The 20,352-nt window shown below is 46.3% G+C and overlaps 1 protein-coding gene across 1 annotated transcript in view; it reads left to right on the top strand.

Annotated features, from left to right (window-relative positions):
- RAD21 (RAD21 cohesin complex component) overlaps positions 1-20,352 on the top strand; it is a 205,049-nt gene that overhangs the window by 147,406 nt on the left and 37,291 nt on the right. Inside the window, exons 11-12 of the mRNA XM_069220648.1 lie at positions 13,985-14,133; positions 15,268-15,408. Of these exons, the coding sequence (XP_069076749.1) occupies positions 13,985-14,133; positions 15,268-15,408 (290 nt within the window). The remainder of the gene's footprint in view (positions 1-13,984; positions 14,134-15,267; positions 15,409-20,352) is intronic.

The following is a 20,352-nucleotide window of genomic DNA, read 5'->3' as shown; positions in this document are numbered from 1 at the left end:
TGATTTCCTGGGTTCTGGGTCACCACTAAATACTAAATTTAGGGGTGTTTTGGTCAGGAGGGCAGTAGCCAATGGCTACTGTCCTGGAGGGTGGCTACACCGTCTCTGTGGCTCCTTCCTGGGAGGGGGTGGGGGGGGGGGGGGGGTCAGGCACATCTCTAATCCTATTGGGGGAATCCTCCAAACTCAAGGTGGAGGATTTCTAAAGGCAGGGGTCACCTCCGCTCAGGACACCTTAGGGGTAGTCCTAACTGGTGGGTGACTCCTCCTTGATTTTCTCATTATCCTCTCCTGCCTTGCCGCCAAAAGTGGGGGCAGTAGCCGGAGGGGCGGGCATCTCCACTAGCTGGGATGCCCTGGGGTGCTGTAACACAAAAGGAATGAGTCTTTGAGGCTCACCGCCAGGTGTTAGTTCCTGCCGGGGGGGATGTTGGGGGGGAGAAGCACCTCCACCCTGTACAGGCTTTGTTCCTGGACACAGAGTGACAAAGGCACTAACCCCATGTGGCCAGAAACTCATCTGGTTGTGGCAGGCTGGCAGAAATTGGTCAGCCTAGCACTAGGACTCGGACTGGTATTCAGGGGGCATCTCTACGATGCCCTCTGGGTGCATTTTACAATAAATCCCACACTGGCATTAGTGTGCATTTATTGTGCCGAGAAGTTTGATACCAAACTTCCCAGATTTCAGTGTAGCCATTAGGGAAATGTGGAGTTTTTGTTCGACAAACTCCCAGACCATATACTCTTTATGGCTACCCTGCACTTACAATGTCTAAGGGTTTGCTTAGACACTGTAGGGGCATAGTGCTCATGTACCCTCACCTGTGGTATAGTGCACCCTGCCTTAGGAATGTAAGGGGTGTGTTAGGTGTCAGAGGACAGTAGCCAATGGTTGCTGCCCCGGAGGGTGGCTACCCCTCCTTGTGCCCACTCCCTTTGGGGAGAATGGCAGATTCATATCCCTATTGTTCCCTGTCCTCCAAACCAAGATGGAGGATTCTGCAGGGAGGAGGCCACCTCCGCTCTGGACACCTTAGGGTTGGTAGTGGCTGGGGTGGTCGCTCCTCCCTGTTTTCCCTACTTTTCCTGCTGGACTTGCTGCCAAAAGTGGTGCTTTTTCTGGGGGCCCGGGCATCTCCACTAACTGGAGTTCCCTGGGGCACTGTAACCCGAGGCTTGAACCTTTGAGGCTCACCTCAGCACAATAAACCCACAGTGATGCCAGTGTGATATTTATTGAAAAATGTTGCATGGAGGGCATCTTAACGATGCCCCCTGTATGTTAGCACAACTGCTAGTGTAGGACTGACACTTTCAGACGAGTTTCTGACCACATGGGGTGAGAAGTTACATACCAAACTTCCCAGTATTCAGTGAAGCCATTATGGTGCTGTGGAGTTCAGAACAGTTTCTGGGGGAAGAAAATAAAGTTCAGTTTGAGGTAAGTACATGACTTACAGTTCCAGTCTCCGGGTTATAGGTAGTCCACCGTTGGGGGTTCAAGTCAACCCCAAACACCCACCACCAGCAACACTAGGCCAGCCGGGTGCAGAGGCCCATGTTGAGCAATTTTAACGTGGGTTCCTATCAGAAACTCGTCTCACAGTGTCACAGACCAATCAGTCCTCCACTGAAGGATTGAGTAAAATACGGGGCTATCTCTAAGATGCCCTCTGTGCATTTTTAATAAATGCCACACTGGCATCAGTGTGGGTTTATTATTCTGCGAAGTTTGGTACCCAACTTCCCAGTATTCAGTGTAGCCATTATGGAACTGTGGAGTTCATTTTGACAAACTCCCAGACCATATACTTAATATGGCCACACTGTACTTACAATGTCTAAGAATGGACTTGGACACTGTTTGAGGCATATTGCTTATACAGTTATGCCTTCACTTGTGGTATAGTGTACCCTGCCTTAGGACTGTAAGGCCTGCTAGAGGCAGTGGTTTGTGGGCATGGCACCCTGAGGGAGGTGCCATGTTGACTTTGCCTTTTTCTCCCCACCAGCACACAAAAGCTGCAAGGCAGTGTACATGGGCTGAGTGAGGGCTCCCCCAGGGTGGTATAATACATACTGCAGTCCTTAGAGACCTTCCCTGGCCACAGGGCCCTTGGTACCAGGGGTATCTTTTACAAGGGACTTGACTGTGTACCAGGGTTGTGCCAATTGTGGAAACAAAGGTACAATTTGGGGGAAAAACACTGGTACTGGAGCGTGGTTAGCAGGGTCCTAGCACACTTTTAAAGTTGCCATCAACACTAGGCAAAAAGTGTGGGGGGGGGGGGTCACCATGCCAACAGTTGCACTTTCCTACAAGCTGTTACTACCATTCACTGTGGAATTGGGTTCAACATGTGCTGCCTATGGTCCCGGAGGATGCATAGGCTGTACTTTCTCGAGCTACGGCTGATGGGAAAGATGCAGCTAAGTTGACAGTCAGATTTGGATTGGACGCAACAAGCTTGCTAGTCAGAGCTGTTTCTTCGTTGGTGGCCTTAAGGGTACACACCTGGCTGAGGACAACTGGCTTTTCAGGGGATGCCCAAGCTTTGCTTATAGACCATGCCCTTTGATGGCTCCACTCTCTTCAAAAACAAGGCACACTGTGCTGAAGCACTTCAAGGGCATCAGGGCTATGGCCAGGTCCTTGAGTCTTTACATAGCCCTCTGTGAACCGCAGTCCACCTTTTGCAGGTCCGGAGGGGGCTTCTATCTGCACCTCTACCTACCCAGCTGCCACAGCTTGTGCACGTCCCAGTCTCTACGTGCCTGAGGTCACAGCACCCACAGACTTCGTGGATCAGGCTTCCAGAGGTCTGTCCAGGAACCACCACCCCTGCAGCCGTAGCATCCAAATAACTTTAGTTTGCCCATTGGCCATCATGGACAACCAGTGGGTCGTAGGGTAAGCACCTGCCCCGCTGGAGGTCAGTAACATCAGCCTGCTCGGTTCTCCAAATTGTCCGGTGGGCCTACTCCCTCCCCTTCATGACTGCCCCTCCACCCATGCCATCTTCTTACGACATACTGACAGCAGACCATCTCTCCTTACTCCACCAGAAAGTAGCAGCTGCCTTGGCCAACAGAACTATAGATGGCATGCCAGCATCAGAAGTAGGTTGTGGCTTCTTTTCCTGCTACTCTTGTGCCAGAGGCCTTTCTCCTATCCTAGAGCTGCATGATCTAATTTTTTCCTGAAAAAGGAGAAAATTCATAATGCTCACACTAGCTCAAGTCCTGTCTACCCTGGACGCGGGAGACTGGATGGTAGCATAGGGCTTGCAGGACGAATACTTCCATATTCCTGGCCTGCCTGCCCACAGCTGTTACCTGCAGCTTGTGGTGGGCCAAGAGTACCTTGAGTTCACTGTGCTCTCCTTTGACCTTACCATCCTCCCTCATTTGTTGAACAAGGTGTTGGTTGAAGCTCATCAGCAGAGATCAGGGGTGAGAGTCTTCCCCCCCACTCTTGACAACTAGCTGTTGAAGGCTGGCTCGTCCCAGCCAGTCTTCTCCCACCTTCAGACTGACGCATCTCCTTATACTCTGAGACTCACTTTTAATGCGCTGAAGTCACTCCTGACCCCTTTTTTAGACGCTTCCTTTCAACAGAGCTGTTCTGGATACAGTGCAGCTTTGGGTCTACTTTCCAAACAACAAGTCCAGAATATACAAGCTATCATACTGATGGTTCAGCCTCTATTCTGGGTTTCGGTGAAAGTGACTGAGGCTGCTGGGACTCATGACCTCCTGCATCCTACTTATGGCACATGTCTGCTGGAATTTGTGGGCCCTGCAGTGGGATCTAAAGCTCCAGTGGGCACCGCATCAGAGGAATCTCCCTGGCACGGTCCAGATCTTGGGGTGCACTGCAAGTGTTCTGCGGTGGTGGTCAATGAACCGTGATTGGATCAGAGGCCAATCCCACTCCATTCCGCCAACCATATTTGATAGTGACGCACTCCTGGGGTGGGGCGGCTGTCTGGGAGAGGTGGCGATCAGAGGCCTTTGGTCTCTAATTGAAGCCAAGCTCCACATCAGTCTGTTGGAGCTTCGAGCGATCCGGCTGGCATTGAAAGGCTTTCTACCCTCTATAAATGAAGGCTGGAGCAGTACTCCAGTAAACAGGACGGGTTGGGGCCGCAGACCCTTTGTCAAGAGGCTCTGTGTCTCTGGACATGGCTGGAACATCAGGGCATATCACTGGTTCGGCACCAAAAAAAGGCCCCTCCTCTGAAACCATTGGAGTCGACGAAAGGCTCTGTGTCCAGCTCGAGCAAACACTGCTCTTCGGAGTCAAAATTTCGGAAATCGCTTTCGGAGCTGAGGCCATCCACAACATTTTTTTTATACCGAAAAAGCCAGCTTCGGAGCCGAAAAGATCAGGTTACACCGAAGAGCATGGACTTTCTAAAACACAAAAAAAGCCATAAGACTTCTGAGGAGGACTCCCAAGTACAGCCAATACTTGATGTGATGGACGAAAGGCAAGCCAGGATTCACATCCACAAAGAGACTGGCAGAATATTAACAGCTCCTCCTCTAAAAACCTAAGAGGAAATTAGCCATTCAGGATTTTGTCCTCCTCACTCTCCACACCTGCATATCTCTCCTCCTACCAGTCCTACATCAATGCAGTCCCCATCGCATTTGTCTCGCAGCAAGACAATACAGACCCATGGGATCTTTATGTTCAGGATCCCATTCCCCACAACGACCCAGGCTGCTATCCCTCTAAGCCTTCACCACCTGAGGATAGTACAGGGTACAATCAAGTTTTAGCTAGGGCTGCAGCATACCATAGTGTCACCATGCACACTGAACCGTTGGAGGATGATTTTTTGCTTAATACACTCTCCTCCACGCATTCAACATACCAGATGCTCCCTATGCTCCCGGGCATGCTAAAACATGCTGATCAAATATTTAGCAAGCCAGTCAAAGCAAGGATAATAACTCCCAGGATAGAAAATAAATACAAGGCACCTCCCTCTGATCCGGTCTATATAACTCAGCAACTCCCTCCAGACTCCGTAGTGTAAGCGCTGTCAGAAAGAGGGCAAACTCAGTCATCAGGTGATGCACCCCCACCAGGCAAACAGAGTAGGAAATTTGATGCTGCAGGGAAGAGAGTTGCATCCCAGGCAGCCAACCAATGGAGAATAGCCAACTCACAGACATTGTTGGCTAGATCCGACAGGGCCCATTGGGATAAGTTACAAGATATAATTCAGCATCTCCCCAAGGAACATCAAAAAAGAGCACAGCAAATAGTGGAGGAAGGGCAAGCCATCACCAATAATCAGATTGTCTGCCCTAGACTCAGCAGACACAGCTGCCAGGAGTGTCAACACTACCGTAACAATGAGGCATGCATTGCTCAGGTCGTTGGGTTTCAAACCCGAAATCCAACAAGCAGCGGTGTTGAATATGCTATTCAACAAAAAAAACTACCTTTCTGCCCAGAAGTGGACACTGCAATTGAAAAGTTGCGTAAGGATTCAGACACCGCAAAAGCTATAGGTGCACTATACACCACACAATACAGGGGATTTTGCAGAAATCTCAGTTTAGAGGTGGATTTAGAGCTCAAACTGCAGAGGCATCCACATCGCAGGCAAAATCAGCCTACCAACCTCAATGCCAGCGAGGTGGTTTTAAGAGCACATATAGAGGAGAGTATCCCAGAAGTAGAGGGAAATATCAGACAGCTAAACAAACCTCACAACACATTAAACAGTGACTTGTTTCATTCCCTTCCACTCCACACCTCCCCTGTGGGAGGAATACTACAAAAGTTCCACACCAATTTGCAAAACATTACCACAGACAATTGGGTACTATCAATTATCCGCAATGGTTATTGGCTAGAATTGATACAAACTCCCCCAATCATTCCACCAAAACCACACAAATTATCCACAGAACACATCAGTCTGTTACAGGAAGAAGTCAGATCTGTTTACTCAAACAAGCAATAGAACCTGTGCCACAAAATCAAGTAGGGACAGGAGTTTACTCACTATACTTCCTGATTCCCAAAAAGGATGGCACCCTAAGGCCAATATTAGATCTCAGGCCCACAACCTTTACATCCTGTCAGAACACTTTCACATGGTAACTCTCCAGGATGTTATCCCACTACTTCAAAAACACAATTTCATGACATTATACCTCAAAGATGCGTATTTTTATATACCCGTCCTTGCGGCGCACAGAAAATCTCAGGTTTGTCATTCAAGGAAAGCACGATCAGTTCAAAGTGTTACCCTTCAGAATAACAGCTCCAAGGGTATTCACAAAGTGCCTACCTAGCAGTAGTCGCAGCCTTTCTAAGAAGACAACATATAAATGTCTTTCCATATCTAGACGATTGGCTGATAAAATAAGTCATACGCATTGTCAAAACCATGTGCATTCTGTAATACAAACCCTTCACACGCTAGGCTTCTCAATAAATTACCAAAAGTCGCAACTGCAACCTGCACAAATAAAACAGTATTTAGGTGCAATACTAAATACTCAAAAAGCGCTAGCCAGTCCAAATACACAAAGAATACAACCATTCCAAAATATAATCACACAGATACACACAGGTCAACAGTACACTGTCAGATTTGTCATGAAAATATTAGGGATGATGCACAACAATGGTCACAGGCACATGGTCAACTTCAAGATCTAGTGTTGATAGACTGCCAAACATACATGTCCCTTCAGTGGTGGAATGCCACAAATCTAAACAAGGGGCGGCCTTTTCAAGACCCTGTGCTTCACACCATAATTACAACAGATGCATCAATGATTGGCAGGGGAGCTCACCTCAACAATCACAACATTCAAGGACAAAGGGATGTCAAACACAAACAGCTACAAATAAACCACTTAGAGCTGTTAGCTGCCTCCCTAGCACTCAAAGCTTTTCAGCCTCTTCTCACTCAAAAGAATGACCTAATCAAAACAGACAACATGGCCACCATGTATTACCTTAACAAGCAAGGAGGTACTCATTCGTCCCAACTCTCCCTCCTAAGTCAAAGAATTTGGAAATGGGTCGTACACAACCAAATTCACCTGGTAGCACAGTACGTTCCAGGGATACACAACCAACTAGCAGATCTTCTCAGCAGAAATCATCAACAAACACACGAGTGGGAGATTCACCCTCAAGTACTTCAAAAATAATTTCAACAATGGGGAACACCAAACCTAGATCTGTTCGCCACAAGCGAAAACGCAAAATGCCAAAACTTCTTATCCAGACACCCACATCCTCTATATAAGGGCAATGCTCTATGGCTCAATTGGTCCGGGATATTTGCTTACGCTTTTCCCCCTCTCCCACTCGTTCCATTTGTAGTTAACAAATTGCGTCAAAACACACTCAATATGATACTCATAGCGCCAACGTGGGCCCGTCAACTGTGGGACACAACAGTATTAGACCTATCAGTAGTACCACACTCCACACTCCAAACTCCCAAACAGACCAGACCTGTTGACACAAAACAAAGGACAGATCAGACACCCAAATCCCAACACACTCAATCTGGCGATTTGGCTCCTGAGGTCAGTGTTTATTTAAAACTACCATCAGAATGTATGGAAGTGATTAAACAAGCAAGAAAACCCACTACTAGACAATGCTATGCTTGCAAATGGAAAAGATTTGTATATTATTGTCAATCTAAACAGATTGCCCCTCTTACAGCATCATTACAAGATATTGTATGCTATTTACTTCATTTACAAAAATCGAATTTAGCTTTCTCATCTATTAAAATCCACCTTACTGCCATATCAGCATATTTGCAGACTATACAACATACCTCTCTTTAGAGTTCCAGTTATCAGAGCCTTTAATGGAAGGACTAAAACGTATCATTCCACCTAGAACACCACCAGTTCCTGCTTGGAATCTCAATATTGTACTCACAAGACTAATGGGTCCACCTTTTGAACCCATGCATTCCTGTGAGATTCAGCTTCTAACTTAGAAAGTTGCTTTCCCAGTAGTGATTACTTCATTAAGACGAGTTAGTGAAATATAAGCATTCACTCTCGAGGAACCTTTTTTCCAAGTATACAAACATAAAGTTGTACTTAGAACTAATCCAGTTTTTTTTTGCCAAAGGTTATATCACCTTTTCACATAAACCAAACAGTGGAATTGCCAGTCTTCTTCCCACAGACAGTCAACTGCAGAAAGAGCCCTCCACACTCTTGATCTTAAAAGAGCTCTAATGTATTGTGGACAGACCAAGAGTTCAGAAAAACTAAACCACTTTTTTTTTTTGTGCTTTTGAACAACCACATAAAAGTAATCCTATCTCTAAACAAGGGTTACCTAGATGGATTGTTAAATGTATTCAAACATGTTACATTAAGGCAAAGCAACTGTTAGTAACACATAAAGCACATTCCACTAGGAAAAAAGGTGCTTCTATGGCATTCTTAGGAAACATACCAATGGCAGACATATGCAAAGCTGCCACATGGTCTACAGCACAAACATTTACAAAACTTTACAGTGTGGATGTACTTTCAAAGCAACACGCCAATGTTGGTCAAGCTGTCCTAAAAACATTATTTTGAACACCTCCAACTCCTACAGGCTAGCCACCACATTATTTTGGGGACCAAACTGCTTTTTAGTCTATGCATAGCATGTGTATCTGCAGCTACACATGCCATCGAACGGAAAATGTCACTTACCCCAGTATACATCTGTTAATGGCATGTAGTGCTGCAGATTAACATGCACCCTCACTCCCTCCTCGGAAGCCTGTAGTTGTTGCAGTTTATTATTTGTACATATGTGTATATACATTTCTCTCGTAGGGGATTTCCATGTATAGTCATAAGCGTAGAATAATTCCCCGCCTGCCTGCGGGGACCCCAGAGTACTTTTTCCAATATCACTTCTTAAGTGTCCCTGTTCTCCTCCCTTCAGGAAGGCCTGTCAAGACACTTAAGAATGTTCCCTTGCAGCCTATAGGATGGGCTATAGTGTTCAAGCTCCTGCATTCAGAATGTCCTGGAAGTAAAAATATTAAATGCTTGTCAAATAAAAGCCATTTTCCAGACCAACTACTTCCAAAAACTACTTTTATTTCACAAAACCTCTAAAAGGAGTGCAGGACAGTGAAGTCCATAGGCTGCCATTAGAAATGAAGAAAAGGGATACTGTGCCTTTAAGAACTGCCAGTCCTCCAGTATCCCATCATGCCTAGAGAGAGGCTGTTACCTCAGTTCATTTCTCTGACACCTGCTGACAGAACCCTGGAGCATTGAACTCTACCTTTTTAGGTTTTTTCCTTCAAAAAGTCAGAGAAAAGTTCAGGAAAAAGGCTTCATTCGACGTCTTTTGTCTTTCTCTACTACATTTTGAAGTTTTCTGACAGAAGTTTAAGGCTGTTTTTCTCCAAAATGCCTTCCTTGTTTGGCAAGTGCCCTAAATGTGGCAGAAAGAAGGCTAAAACAGACCCTCATGAGCTCTGTATTTGTCTACCCTCATCTCGCATTCCTGCCTCCTGCAGCATCTGCAAGACGTTCTCCAGGAGCACTTTACGTGACAGAGAAAATTTGCCTTCAGGGGAGAGCAGAGAGAAGACGCCAAGGAACCAGTGGGACCTCTGTGCGAGGGGATGGTCAGTCTTCCACCAGTGGTCATACCTCAGCCTCCAGTGGTTGTGGGAGGTCTGAGAGACGCTCATCAGGGCGAAGATGACATTGGTCCCGAAGGCACGATGTCGAGGAGCAGATCGGCGTCGTCGGGGGTCAACGTGGACATCCTGGCTCGTCGCCTCACACAGCGTCGATGGCGAGAGATCAACGCCGAGGAGGCCGTTGAGGGGGGTCACAAGAGGCGGAGAATTTATTCCTCATCGGAGCGCTCTTCTTCAGTAGTGCTGCTACCTTCCTCTCCTTCTCGTCTGTCTCCGCCTCGATCTCCTCCCCCAGAGCTTCCGGCAACGCCGCCTCAGCCAACGGGCCAGGAAGTGCCACAACCAACACCACTCCCGGCACCTCAAGTTCCAGTTAATATACCACCAAGACCGCGCCCTGCATCGCACCACTGTTCACGCCGTGGCCATGACTCTTCCATATCAAGATCACACTGCTGATCGAGGCGCAGATCAAGTTCAAGGGAGCGTGACAGACACTCTTGGTCCTCCACCAGAGACTATTCACCTACGTGTCGGACTCTCCTCCCCGGTCCTCACCGGTGGATATTAACACCTTCCACGAGGTTCTAGTCCGAGGGGCGTCGAAACTAAGTATACCGATGGCTGCTCCTACGCCATTGACATTGGTAATTTTTGAGACACTTCAACAGCAGTCAGCTGCCAGACCCTTGCTACCCCTAGTGCTGGGTCTCCTGGAGCCTGCTATGGAGGTCTTCCTCACACCGGCAGTGACCAGACCTGCTCCGTCCAGGCTGCAAAAGAAGTATCGCCCTCCGGAGTAAGATCCGCTCTTCTTGCGCTCTGATCCGCCACCGGACTCAGTCGTTATTTTGGCGGCACGCAAGGCTCATGCAACTTCTCCATCCTCCACCTCTCCTCCAGATAGGGAGAGTAGGCGACTGGACTCGACAGGTCGTAAAGTCTGTGGTTCGGCGGCGGACACTATGAAAACGGCGAGCGCCACAGCCCTTTTGGGCAGGTACGATCGATCTTTGTGGGACTCCATCTTGCAGTTTGCAGAACATCTCCCAAGAGACCACAGAGAGGACTTTTTAGAAGTAGCTAAGGAGGGCGCTATGGTTTCCAACCAAATAAGCGCGGCAGCAGATGCGTTGCTGCTTTCAGCTCATGCGTACTGCCATGGTGTGACGCTAAGGAGGCACTCCTGGCTGCGGCTCACATCATTAAAACCGGATGCGCAGCAAAGGCTTTTAAATCTGCCATTTTCAGGATCCACGTTATTCGGATTGCACGCAGACAAAATGGCACGGATGAAAGCAGAGGTGGACACATTAAAGGTAGTAGGGTTGGACAAGCCTAAAGAACAAAGCAGGTCCTTCCGTCCTTTTCATTGCCGCTACACCACGCAGAGGGTTCAAGCCCCTCAATGGACCACTACGAGGCCTCACCAGCAGTACCAGCGGCCCTACCAGCATAAGGCGCAGAGGGGACGATCAGCCCATCAGTCCACTCAGAGCACCCTACAGCCCACCACCTCAAAGCCCTGAGAATTTCCTCCCCCCAACTTCATTAACCACTCCAGTGGGGGGGAAGCGTCACCAATTGCCTGGTAGAGTGGCAAAAAGATTACAACAGACGCTAGGGTGTAAGACATTGTACAGACTGGATATTGTCTCAGATTTTCATCAACACCTCCGGCCATCCCGCCAAAGCAGACGACTGCGCACCTCGATCTCCTAATGGCGGAAGTTTCCATCCTCCTCAAAGAGCAGTGGAATCGGTTCCCCTCAGCCAACAGGGGAAGGGTATCTACTCAAAATACTTTCTCATCCCAAAAGAGGACAGAAACAAATTCAAACCCATTCTAGACCTCAAGACGGCCAACAACTGGATCTGAAAGGAGAAGTTCAGGATGCTATCCTTACACCAGATATATCCTCAGATTCGGCAAGGAGACTGGCTTTGCTCAGTGGATCTACACGATGCGTATTTCCACATCCCCATTGCAAAGAACCATCGGAAATTCCTGAGGTTTCTGGTAGGTCAAGATCACTTTCAGTACACAGTCCTGGTGCATGGTGGTGGTGGCAGCTCACCTCCGGAAGAAACAAATCTTCATAAACCCGTATCTCGACGACTGGTTAATCAAAGCGCCCACTTATGTGGAAGCAAAACGACATTTCCAGATGACCTGCGACCTTCTTTACTGGTTAGGTCTTCATATCAACTTTCAAAAGTCAACGATAGTACCTGTCCAGAGGCTACAGTACTTAGGAGCTACCATAGACACACTGCAAGCAAGTGTGTCCTTCGGAGGAACGACGCTTATCTATTCTCTGGAAGTGTCGGGCTCTCCAGTCAATGCGTCACCCAACAGTGCGGACAGTCTCCTCACTTCTCGGATCCATGGCATCCTGCGTATACCTGATACCCAATGCTCGCCTACACATGCGTCCACTTCAGGAATGCCTGGAGGACCAGTGGAATCAGTGGTCGGGGAGCTGGGAAGATCGAATTCGCCTCTCCACTCATGCAATCAGATCTCTAACTTGTTGGTGCTCTCCAACCAACCTCCTAAAGGGGATGCTATTCCAGGCACAGCCTCCGACTCTGACTGTTGTGACAGATGCCTCTCTCCTCGGATGGGGAGCTCATATGGATCACCTGCAAATACAAGGCTGATGGACACAGAAGGAATCGTTATACCACATCAATCTGCTAGAGCTACGAGCGGTACACCTAGCTCTCAAGGCGTTCCTACCCTCAATCACGGCAGACAACTTGCTGGTGCAGACAGACAATACCTATCTGTGATCCCAGGCCCTAACCTTGGAGGAAACCAATCTTCCAAATTCATAGGGACTAAGTGGTTCTTAACACTAATTGGAAGTTACTCCCTGAAGTGGTCTCTCAGTTCCACAATCAATCCTGTGAGTTACCAGTCTTCTTTCCACATCCTGACTAGTTGCCAAAATAGCCCTTCACGCTTTAGAAGTTAAATGTACATTCATGTTCTATATTGATAGAAGTAAAGAGTTTAGAAAGACTAAACAGCTTTTTGTAGCTTTCTCACCACTTCATAAAGGCGATCCAATATCCAAAAGCCGCATAGCTGCTGCTGGATAGTAAAGTCTATTCAGACTAGTTATGGTAAATATAAAGACAACGCCTGTCACTCCCAGAGCGCACACTACCAGGAAGAAAGGAGTCACTGTGGCTTTCCTAGGAAATATACCCATAGCTCACATTCTTAAGGCAGCTACATTGTCTACACCACACATTTACAAAACACTATTGTGTAGATGTACTTGCAAGCCAGTGTAGGCCAAGCAGTGCTAAGAACACTTTTCCAGTCAACTGCAACTCTCACAGACTAGCTACCTCTTTCATGGAGGGACTGCTTTACATTCTATGTGGGGCATCTGTGTCTACAGCCACACATGCCATTGAACCGAAAATGTACTTACCCAGTAAGCATCTGTTCATGGCATGTAGTGCTGTAGATTCACATGTGCCCTTCTCCACAGACTCCTGTGGTAGTTTGTTACTTTATACCTGTATATAGTTGTACTTATATATTTACATTTGTATGGGCATCTTTTTCTATTCTTCCTCAACACTCCTTTTCTTACCTGGCTGCGGGAAAACAATCTAACGAAGTAGTCTAAGCCCATGCGCAGTATCATGGATCCTGTGACTCCAAGCATTTTCGGGAAAAAAAAAAAACTTTTTGCAACACTCCAAACCCAACACTAGATGGTAGGAGTATGCAGAGCATGTGAATCTACAGAACTACATGCCACAAACAGATGCTTACTGGGTAAGCAACATTTTCCTTATTTTGTAATCAAAGAAAAACAAGTGGCAAATGTCCTTGCCCAACACTAGGTAATCGGAGTTTGCAGAGCATGCTACGATCAGATTGATACACAATAACATTTGTGTGTGTGTGTGTGTGTGTGTGTGTGTGTATTACTCTGGCTGAGGGTTTCTGCATGCTGGAGGCAGAATCCTCAACCTTTTTACAGGGAGAGGTACAAGTGTGCGGAAGCATTGTGTGTACGCTTGAGCACACTACAGCGCAAACCACTTCAGTATCCTCATATGACTGATGAAGGGGAAGGCTAAGCCATTTGCCTTTTGTAATTGTAACTTTCTTAGGCCTTTAACCAAGCTTATAGTAATATTATGAAAATATATTTTTTCAAAAAGTACTTGATTAACAGAACGTGCATATTGAATATTTTTAATCTTTTTGCATGGCAATAATATAAATGAGTTTTGTAACCAGACAGTTTTTTTTAATTTTTTTTATATATATATAGATCAGCCCATTTTAGAGGAACCAAGCCACCTACAAGAAACCATAATGGAAGGTAGCAGAACGCAACTTGATGAAACAGCTATGCCTCCACCACCAACTCCACAACAAGGAGTGAAGCGCAAATCTGAGGAAATGGAACCAGCGTTACCGGTAAATAAAGCTACTACCCTTAAGTTCTTGAGTCTGAATCTTTTTCCACTGAGGGTCCTACACTTGTTGGATTATCCCAAGGGGCTCAACCTTTAGCATCGGCACTCTTTTCTTCAAGAATACCCAGCTGATACTTGTAATTTTCAGAGTGTTATCGAGTTGCATAAGAAGCAAAGGGTTTGAAACACTCAATTTCTAGACTGACTTAACATCCAAGCTGCTCATTGCGGTCTCAGCATCTTCTCTTTGTTGTTCCAGCAAAGTGTGAACATAACCCATCCCTGCCATCAAAATGTAAGAAATGCTATCCAGTTGATTTACAGTGCTCTGCTGCCATAAAGCCATCTAAATCTATGACTGGTCTTTTTTTATGCTTCTTTCAGCTTTTCTTGCTTGTCCTGTCAGCACATCTCCTCTAGATAATAAAATCTAGTACATATAACCTAGAATCATCCCTTAGTCTCCAGTCTGTGTAAGGAAAAGGAGATCCAGCAGGAGTTCATTTCTTGATTTGCTCTTAATGGATACACATTGCCCTACATGGCCAAACAATGAACAATGCTCCTTCCACTGAGCCCATTCACGTATTATTGTTTACGCTTTGTATTCACACGTAGGGATGCTTGCGCCTGTCACAGTGGAGCCTCTCATATGTTGAGAATGTTTTAGAATCCCAAAGAAGTGCTGGCTTCAGTAGCAAAGTCCAGTCTCCGATCATTGTGAACTTGTCTGGATTGTCAGTCCAAGACGAGAAGGTCTTTGTAGGTATGCACTAGAAAACGGTCCTGGAACCAAGTAAGGGATACATTTCCCCCGGAGTATGAGAGAAACAGCTTCCTCCTATACTTGGATTTCGCTTTAGACTTTGATCCAGATTGGCACTAGTGATCTTGCTCTGTGGGTGCTTGTCAACTCGAGACTGGATAACCAAAACATAATGCCACCAGCTACATTTTAGTTAAAACATGGGTCATGATCGAATGGGTAATCTAGATGTCAAAGCTTCTTCATCTCTGTATCAACACAATATTTGCAGGATTTTTGTGGGCATTCAACTGTTGCTTGAAGGCTATTTATGGCATAAAACAGTGATCCATATTGTACTATAAATTTATTTCACGTTTTGATCCACAGCAGCAAGAACCTGAACAACCAGTCGAAGTCCCACCAGTAGAACTGCCTCCTGAAGAGAATCAAACTCTGTGCCAGATGATACCAGAGTTAGAGCTTATCCCAGACAAGGAAAAGGAGAAGGAGAAGGGAGAGGAAGAGGAGGTACGTGACAGAGATGTGATTTATGTTCTTTCAGTAGAACAAGAATGTTGTGTTCTTGTTACTACTTTGGCTTTACACACTCCCCGATAAAGCTTGCTTAGTTTTTATTATGGTTCCAATGGTAGTGTAATTTGTCCATCTCCTATATTACACACACAGATATCGGTAGAATGCATAATAGGCTGTACTGTTCTAGGCCCATTTTTTACTTTGCTTATGAAATGGTAGCAACAAAAAAAAAAAGCAAAATACCGCTGTACAGTTGTCAAATTGACCTATTGAGGACAGACTGTTTGCTAACCAGTCAGCTCAGGCACATTTTCACTTATAATACATTTAGAACGAACTGAAGTACAAACTTAAATACCCTCGACTCCAAATAAGTCTCCAACTAAGCAATGTGACTGGCAGTCAAACATCTTCTCCATAGTCTGTCGTCAGATGTACAAGATTCAACCGAATCAACAGACCATTAGATGGAGCTGTGGGAAAGGAAGGATAATTGCCTTGTAAATTTGTTTACAGCATTAGGGCAATGCTTGCTCTCCACTTTAAACAGTATTGAAGGGTTACCAATGAGGTCATTTCTTAACTTGTAAATGAGTACATTATTTTTTCTTTATGAGCAAAGTGTGTTCTGAAAACTGTTTTCTCTCTCACTTATACATTAGGCGTGAGTGGAATGGGAAAAAATTGAGAGTTCCTTTGAGTAATGATTTTCAGGTTGCTGTAAATGCCTGTATCAATTAGTTCTTCTGCGTTTCATCTTGAAATCCTTGTCCTGATCGGAACCCTTTGTAGTTAATGTTAATATAGCATTATTTCAGTGCTGCAATTAACATTGAAAACCAATTGATAAATATTCATAGACCTGTTATCCTATCCACCTCATTTTATGACCTAAAGGCTAACCAAGCATGTAGAGAAACTCGGGGTTCCAGCACATCAAGGAATCATCTGCACTCTGCTTAGCTTTCCTTTTCCGAACATTTTCACCCAAAAACCTTCAGTAAATCTTCACACATACAGAGCAGGCAACACTTGTTCCTTCTGTCAAAGAATCCGATTTTCCAGCTGAAACCATGGCAGAACCCTTCCATTGTAAGTCAGTTTTCAAGTCGTGTGAGGTATGGGGCCTGTAAGGTTTGCAGAAATGACTCTCCCACAAAATGTATTTTGCCTGCATAAATTCAACCTTAAGCTGCAACATCAGTGGTACTTTCCGCACCAAATGCCGGACAGCACAAAATGCCAAAGCTTCATAGACATTGGAATCCAAACTCCCAGGCAAAGCATGAACTTATCCTCTAAGTCCGACAGAAGATTTAGAGCCTTACACCATAATATTGGTCACTGCCACACAGGCCAGACAATTTTGGTACACAGATCTTTGGGACTTCTGGATCCAGAATCCAATGCCTGAACTCTGAAAAAACAGAAGTCCTCATCCTCGGCAACACCCTGTCCGCCTGGGACGACTCCTGGTGGCCCACGGCCCTCGGCACCGCACCGACCCCCGCAGACCACGCCCGCAACCTCGGCTTCATCTTGGACCCTCTTCTCACCATGACCAAGCAAGTCAACGCCGTGTCCTCCGCCTGCTTCCTCACTCTCCGCATGCTCCGTAAGATCTTCCGCTGGATCCCCGCCGACACCAGAAAAACCGTGACCCACGCCCTCGTCACGAGCCGCCTGGACTACGGCAACACCCTCTACGCCGGGACCACAGCCAAACTCCAAAACCGCCTGCAACGCATCCAAAACGCCTCGGCCCGCCTCATCCTCGACGTACCCCGCAACAGCCACATCTCTGCACACCTGAGACACCTGCATTGGCTCCCAGTCAGCAAAAGGATCACCTTCCGTCTTCTCACCCACGCACACAAAGCCCTCCACAACAAGGGACCGGAATACCTCAACAGACGCCTCAGCTTCTACGTCCCCACCCGCCCCCTCCGCTCCGCTGGCCTCGCACTTGCTGCCGTCCCTCGCACCCGCCGCTCCACGGCGGGTGGGAGATCTTTCTCCTTCCTGGCGGCCAAGACCTGGAACTCCCTCCCCACCAGCCTCAGGACCACCCAGGACCACTCCGCTTTCCGGAGACTCCTAAAGACTTGGCTGTTCGAGCAGCGATAACCCCCCCTTTCCCCCCTAGCGCCTTGAGACCCGCACGGGTGAGTAGCGCGCTTTATAAATGTTAATGATTTGATTTGATTTGATTTGATTCAAGACAAACCTGCTTTTTCTGCCAAGGAATCAAGGGCAAATCCTGCATCATGACCCAGCATGTCTGCATTTGACTAGAAATTGGATCATTTAAATTTTCTCATAGCTCTTCCTTGACCTCTTCGCTGCTTTCAACACCGTGTCCCTCACCATCCTATGCACCAGACTTCACGACGCAAACATCTGCGGCAAGGCCCTGTGGTGGATCTGCTCCTTCCTCACCGGAAAGACCCAGAGTCAAACTCCCGCCATTCTTTTCAGAACCTACAGAAACATGCTGTGGAATATCCCAGGACTCCTCTTCAATATCTACATGGCTCTGTTCGCCAAAATCGTCAAGACAGCACAATGCCAACATAGTCTCCTATGCTGTCGACACTTAGCTAATTCTCTCCCTCACCGACTAACATAAACAGCCAAGAGCAACTTCCACAACGGAATGAGAGCAGTCGTCGACTGGATGAAAAACAGCTGCCTCAGGCTGAACTTACAAGACCGAGATCCTCATCCTGGATCCCACCCCCCTCCACCTGCGTTGACTCCTGGTGGCCAGCTGCCCTTTGAAGCGCCCCACCAACAACTCATGCGACCTGTTCATCATCCTTGACTCCACGCTGACCATAACCCGCCAAGTCAATGATTTTCCCAAATTGCAAGTGCCAGAGTATCTGAAGAAGACTGGTAACGGTGAGCTTCCCAGGGGAGGAGGGAGGGTCGCATGTGAATCTATGAAAGATTCCAATACTGGAACTACAGTTACAGGTAAGTAACTAATTTTCTTACTCCAGTATTGGAACTTTCATAGATTCACATGTTTGAATCAGAATAGCAAGCAGTAATGAAGCACATTGTATAGTATATATCCACACATATACATATCATATATATATATATATATATATATATATATATATATATATATATATATATATATATGTGTGTGTGTGTTTATGTGTGTGTATATATATATATATATATCTCTCTCTCTCTATGGCTATCTCTCGCTCTCCTGATAACCAGAATCACTGAAGAACCATGATCATGCAGAAGAGAGAAATATTAGATAAGCAATGAATATGATAAAAGAATAGGAGCTTGACCTTGAAAATAAGAAACATTCCAGTTTACAGGTAAGTAACTAATTTTCTTCCACACTCTGCCTCCTCTGGAAGATCTTCAAGTGGATCCCCACTGAGGCTAGGAGGACAGTCACCCAGGAACTTTTCAACAGCAGACTCAACTACAGCAATGCGCTCTAGGCTGGAATCACAAAGAAACTCCAAGCAAAACTCCAGAGAATTCACAACGCAGCAGCTAGACTCATCCTAGACATCCCCGCTGCAGCCACATCTCCACCCACCTTAGAGGCCTGCACTGGCTCCCCATCAACAAACGCATCACCTTCAAGCTCCTGACACACGCCTACAAGGCCTTGCACAATATCGGACTGGTCTACCTCAACCACTGTCTTTTTTTCTGCAGCCCCGCCAGACAACTCAGATCTTCCCAGCTTGCCCTTGTCTCCACCCCTAGAATTGGGAAGAGCACAATGGGAGGCAGATCCTTCTCATACCTTGCAGCACAGACCTGGAACACACTACCCACCTCTGGCAGGCCCCCTTGCTGAATCAGTTCAAGAAGGACCACAAGACCTGGCTCTTCGACAGACTTGGCACCCTTACAACACCGCCTTGAGACCCTATGGGTGATGAGCTCGCTATATAAATCTTTGATAGAAGATTCTGCAAGCAGCCAAAGCTGCTTCCACATTTAAGACTTACTCTTTAAAATGGAGGAGATCTTGTATTGGGACTTCAGCAAACGTTTATCCTCTCTCCATGCACCACACACAATACATTTTTTGCTACGCTTGGCAGAATCCAGATCAGGAACTGCTTCTCCATAGGGGGGGGGAAAGAGCAGCGACCCCAGCACAGTCACGTCTCAGTCGCATCTTATTTCTGAAAATATTACATCCTTTATATGTAATTAGATTCTCATCCCATTAGAAATAACAATAAAGAAGCAAGGACAGCCTTCCATTCTATCTGAACTTCTGATTGGGCATAATGTTGTGATCCTAACTTTGGCTCCTTGTTTGTGCGGTCTAAAAGTTGTGAATCAATGTGTAGAGGGAAATACGCTGAGGACTACCCCAGGTAAGTTTCCACACTGTGTGTATGAGTGAGAGGATGCTTATGTTTGTACCTGTCTGCAAGCATGCACCACTGTGTCTGTGTGTGTGTGTGTGTGTGTGTACATGTAAGCATGTTTGTATGGGTCTTGACTGTTTCATAAAAACTATTGTTAGAAGCATTGCAAGTTTATTTTAGCAAAATGGCCTGTTTGATAACCTCACCACTTTATAAATTGAGGTACTTGCCCGTAAGACCGCACCTGGCTGCCTAATCCAGGTGTTTAAGAACCCAGTTATGTAGCCCTGTTTCATTTTTGTTTTACATTTTGGGCCTCATGGGCAAGCAGGGTAGAATATGGTATTTTTCACATCTGCCTATATAAAAGATGCCTTGTATGATGAAAGTTGTTGTTGTACAGCTTCATGTCAGAAACGTGGTTATTGCAGATGAGTCACCTTACAAAGGTTTCAGTAAACAGCATGTTTTTTTTTTGTTTTTTTTAAAGCGTGATCTGCTTGTGGTTCACAATTTAAATGTCTTAATGCAGTATGACAATCTTGACTGTGAATACTTAGAAGCT

Source organism: Pleurodeles waltl, chromosome 2_2, assembly GCF_031143425.1.
Source record: "Pleurodeles waltl isolate 20211129_DDA chromosome 2_2, aPleWal1.hap1.20221129, whole genome shotgun sequence".
NCBI classification, from domain to species: domain Eukaryota; kingdom Metazoa; phylum Chordata; class Amphibia; order Caudata; family Salamandridae; genus Pleurodeles; species Pleurodeles waltl.
The sequence above is the reverse complement of the archived record's forward strand: the minus strand, read 5'-3'. Positions and strand labels throughout refer to the sequence as shown.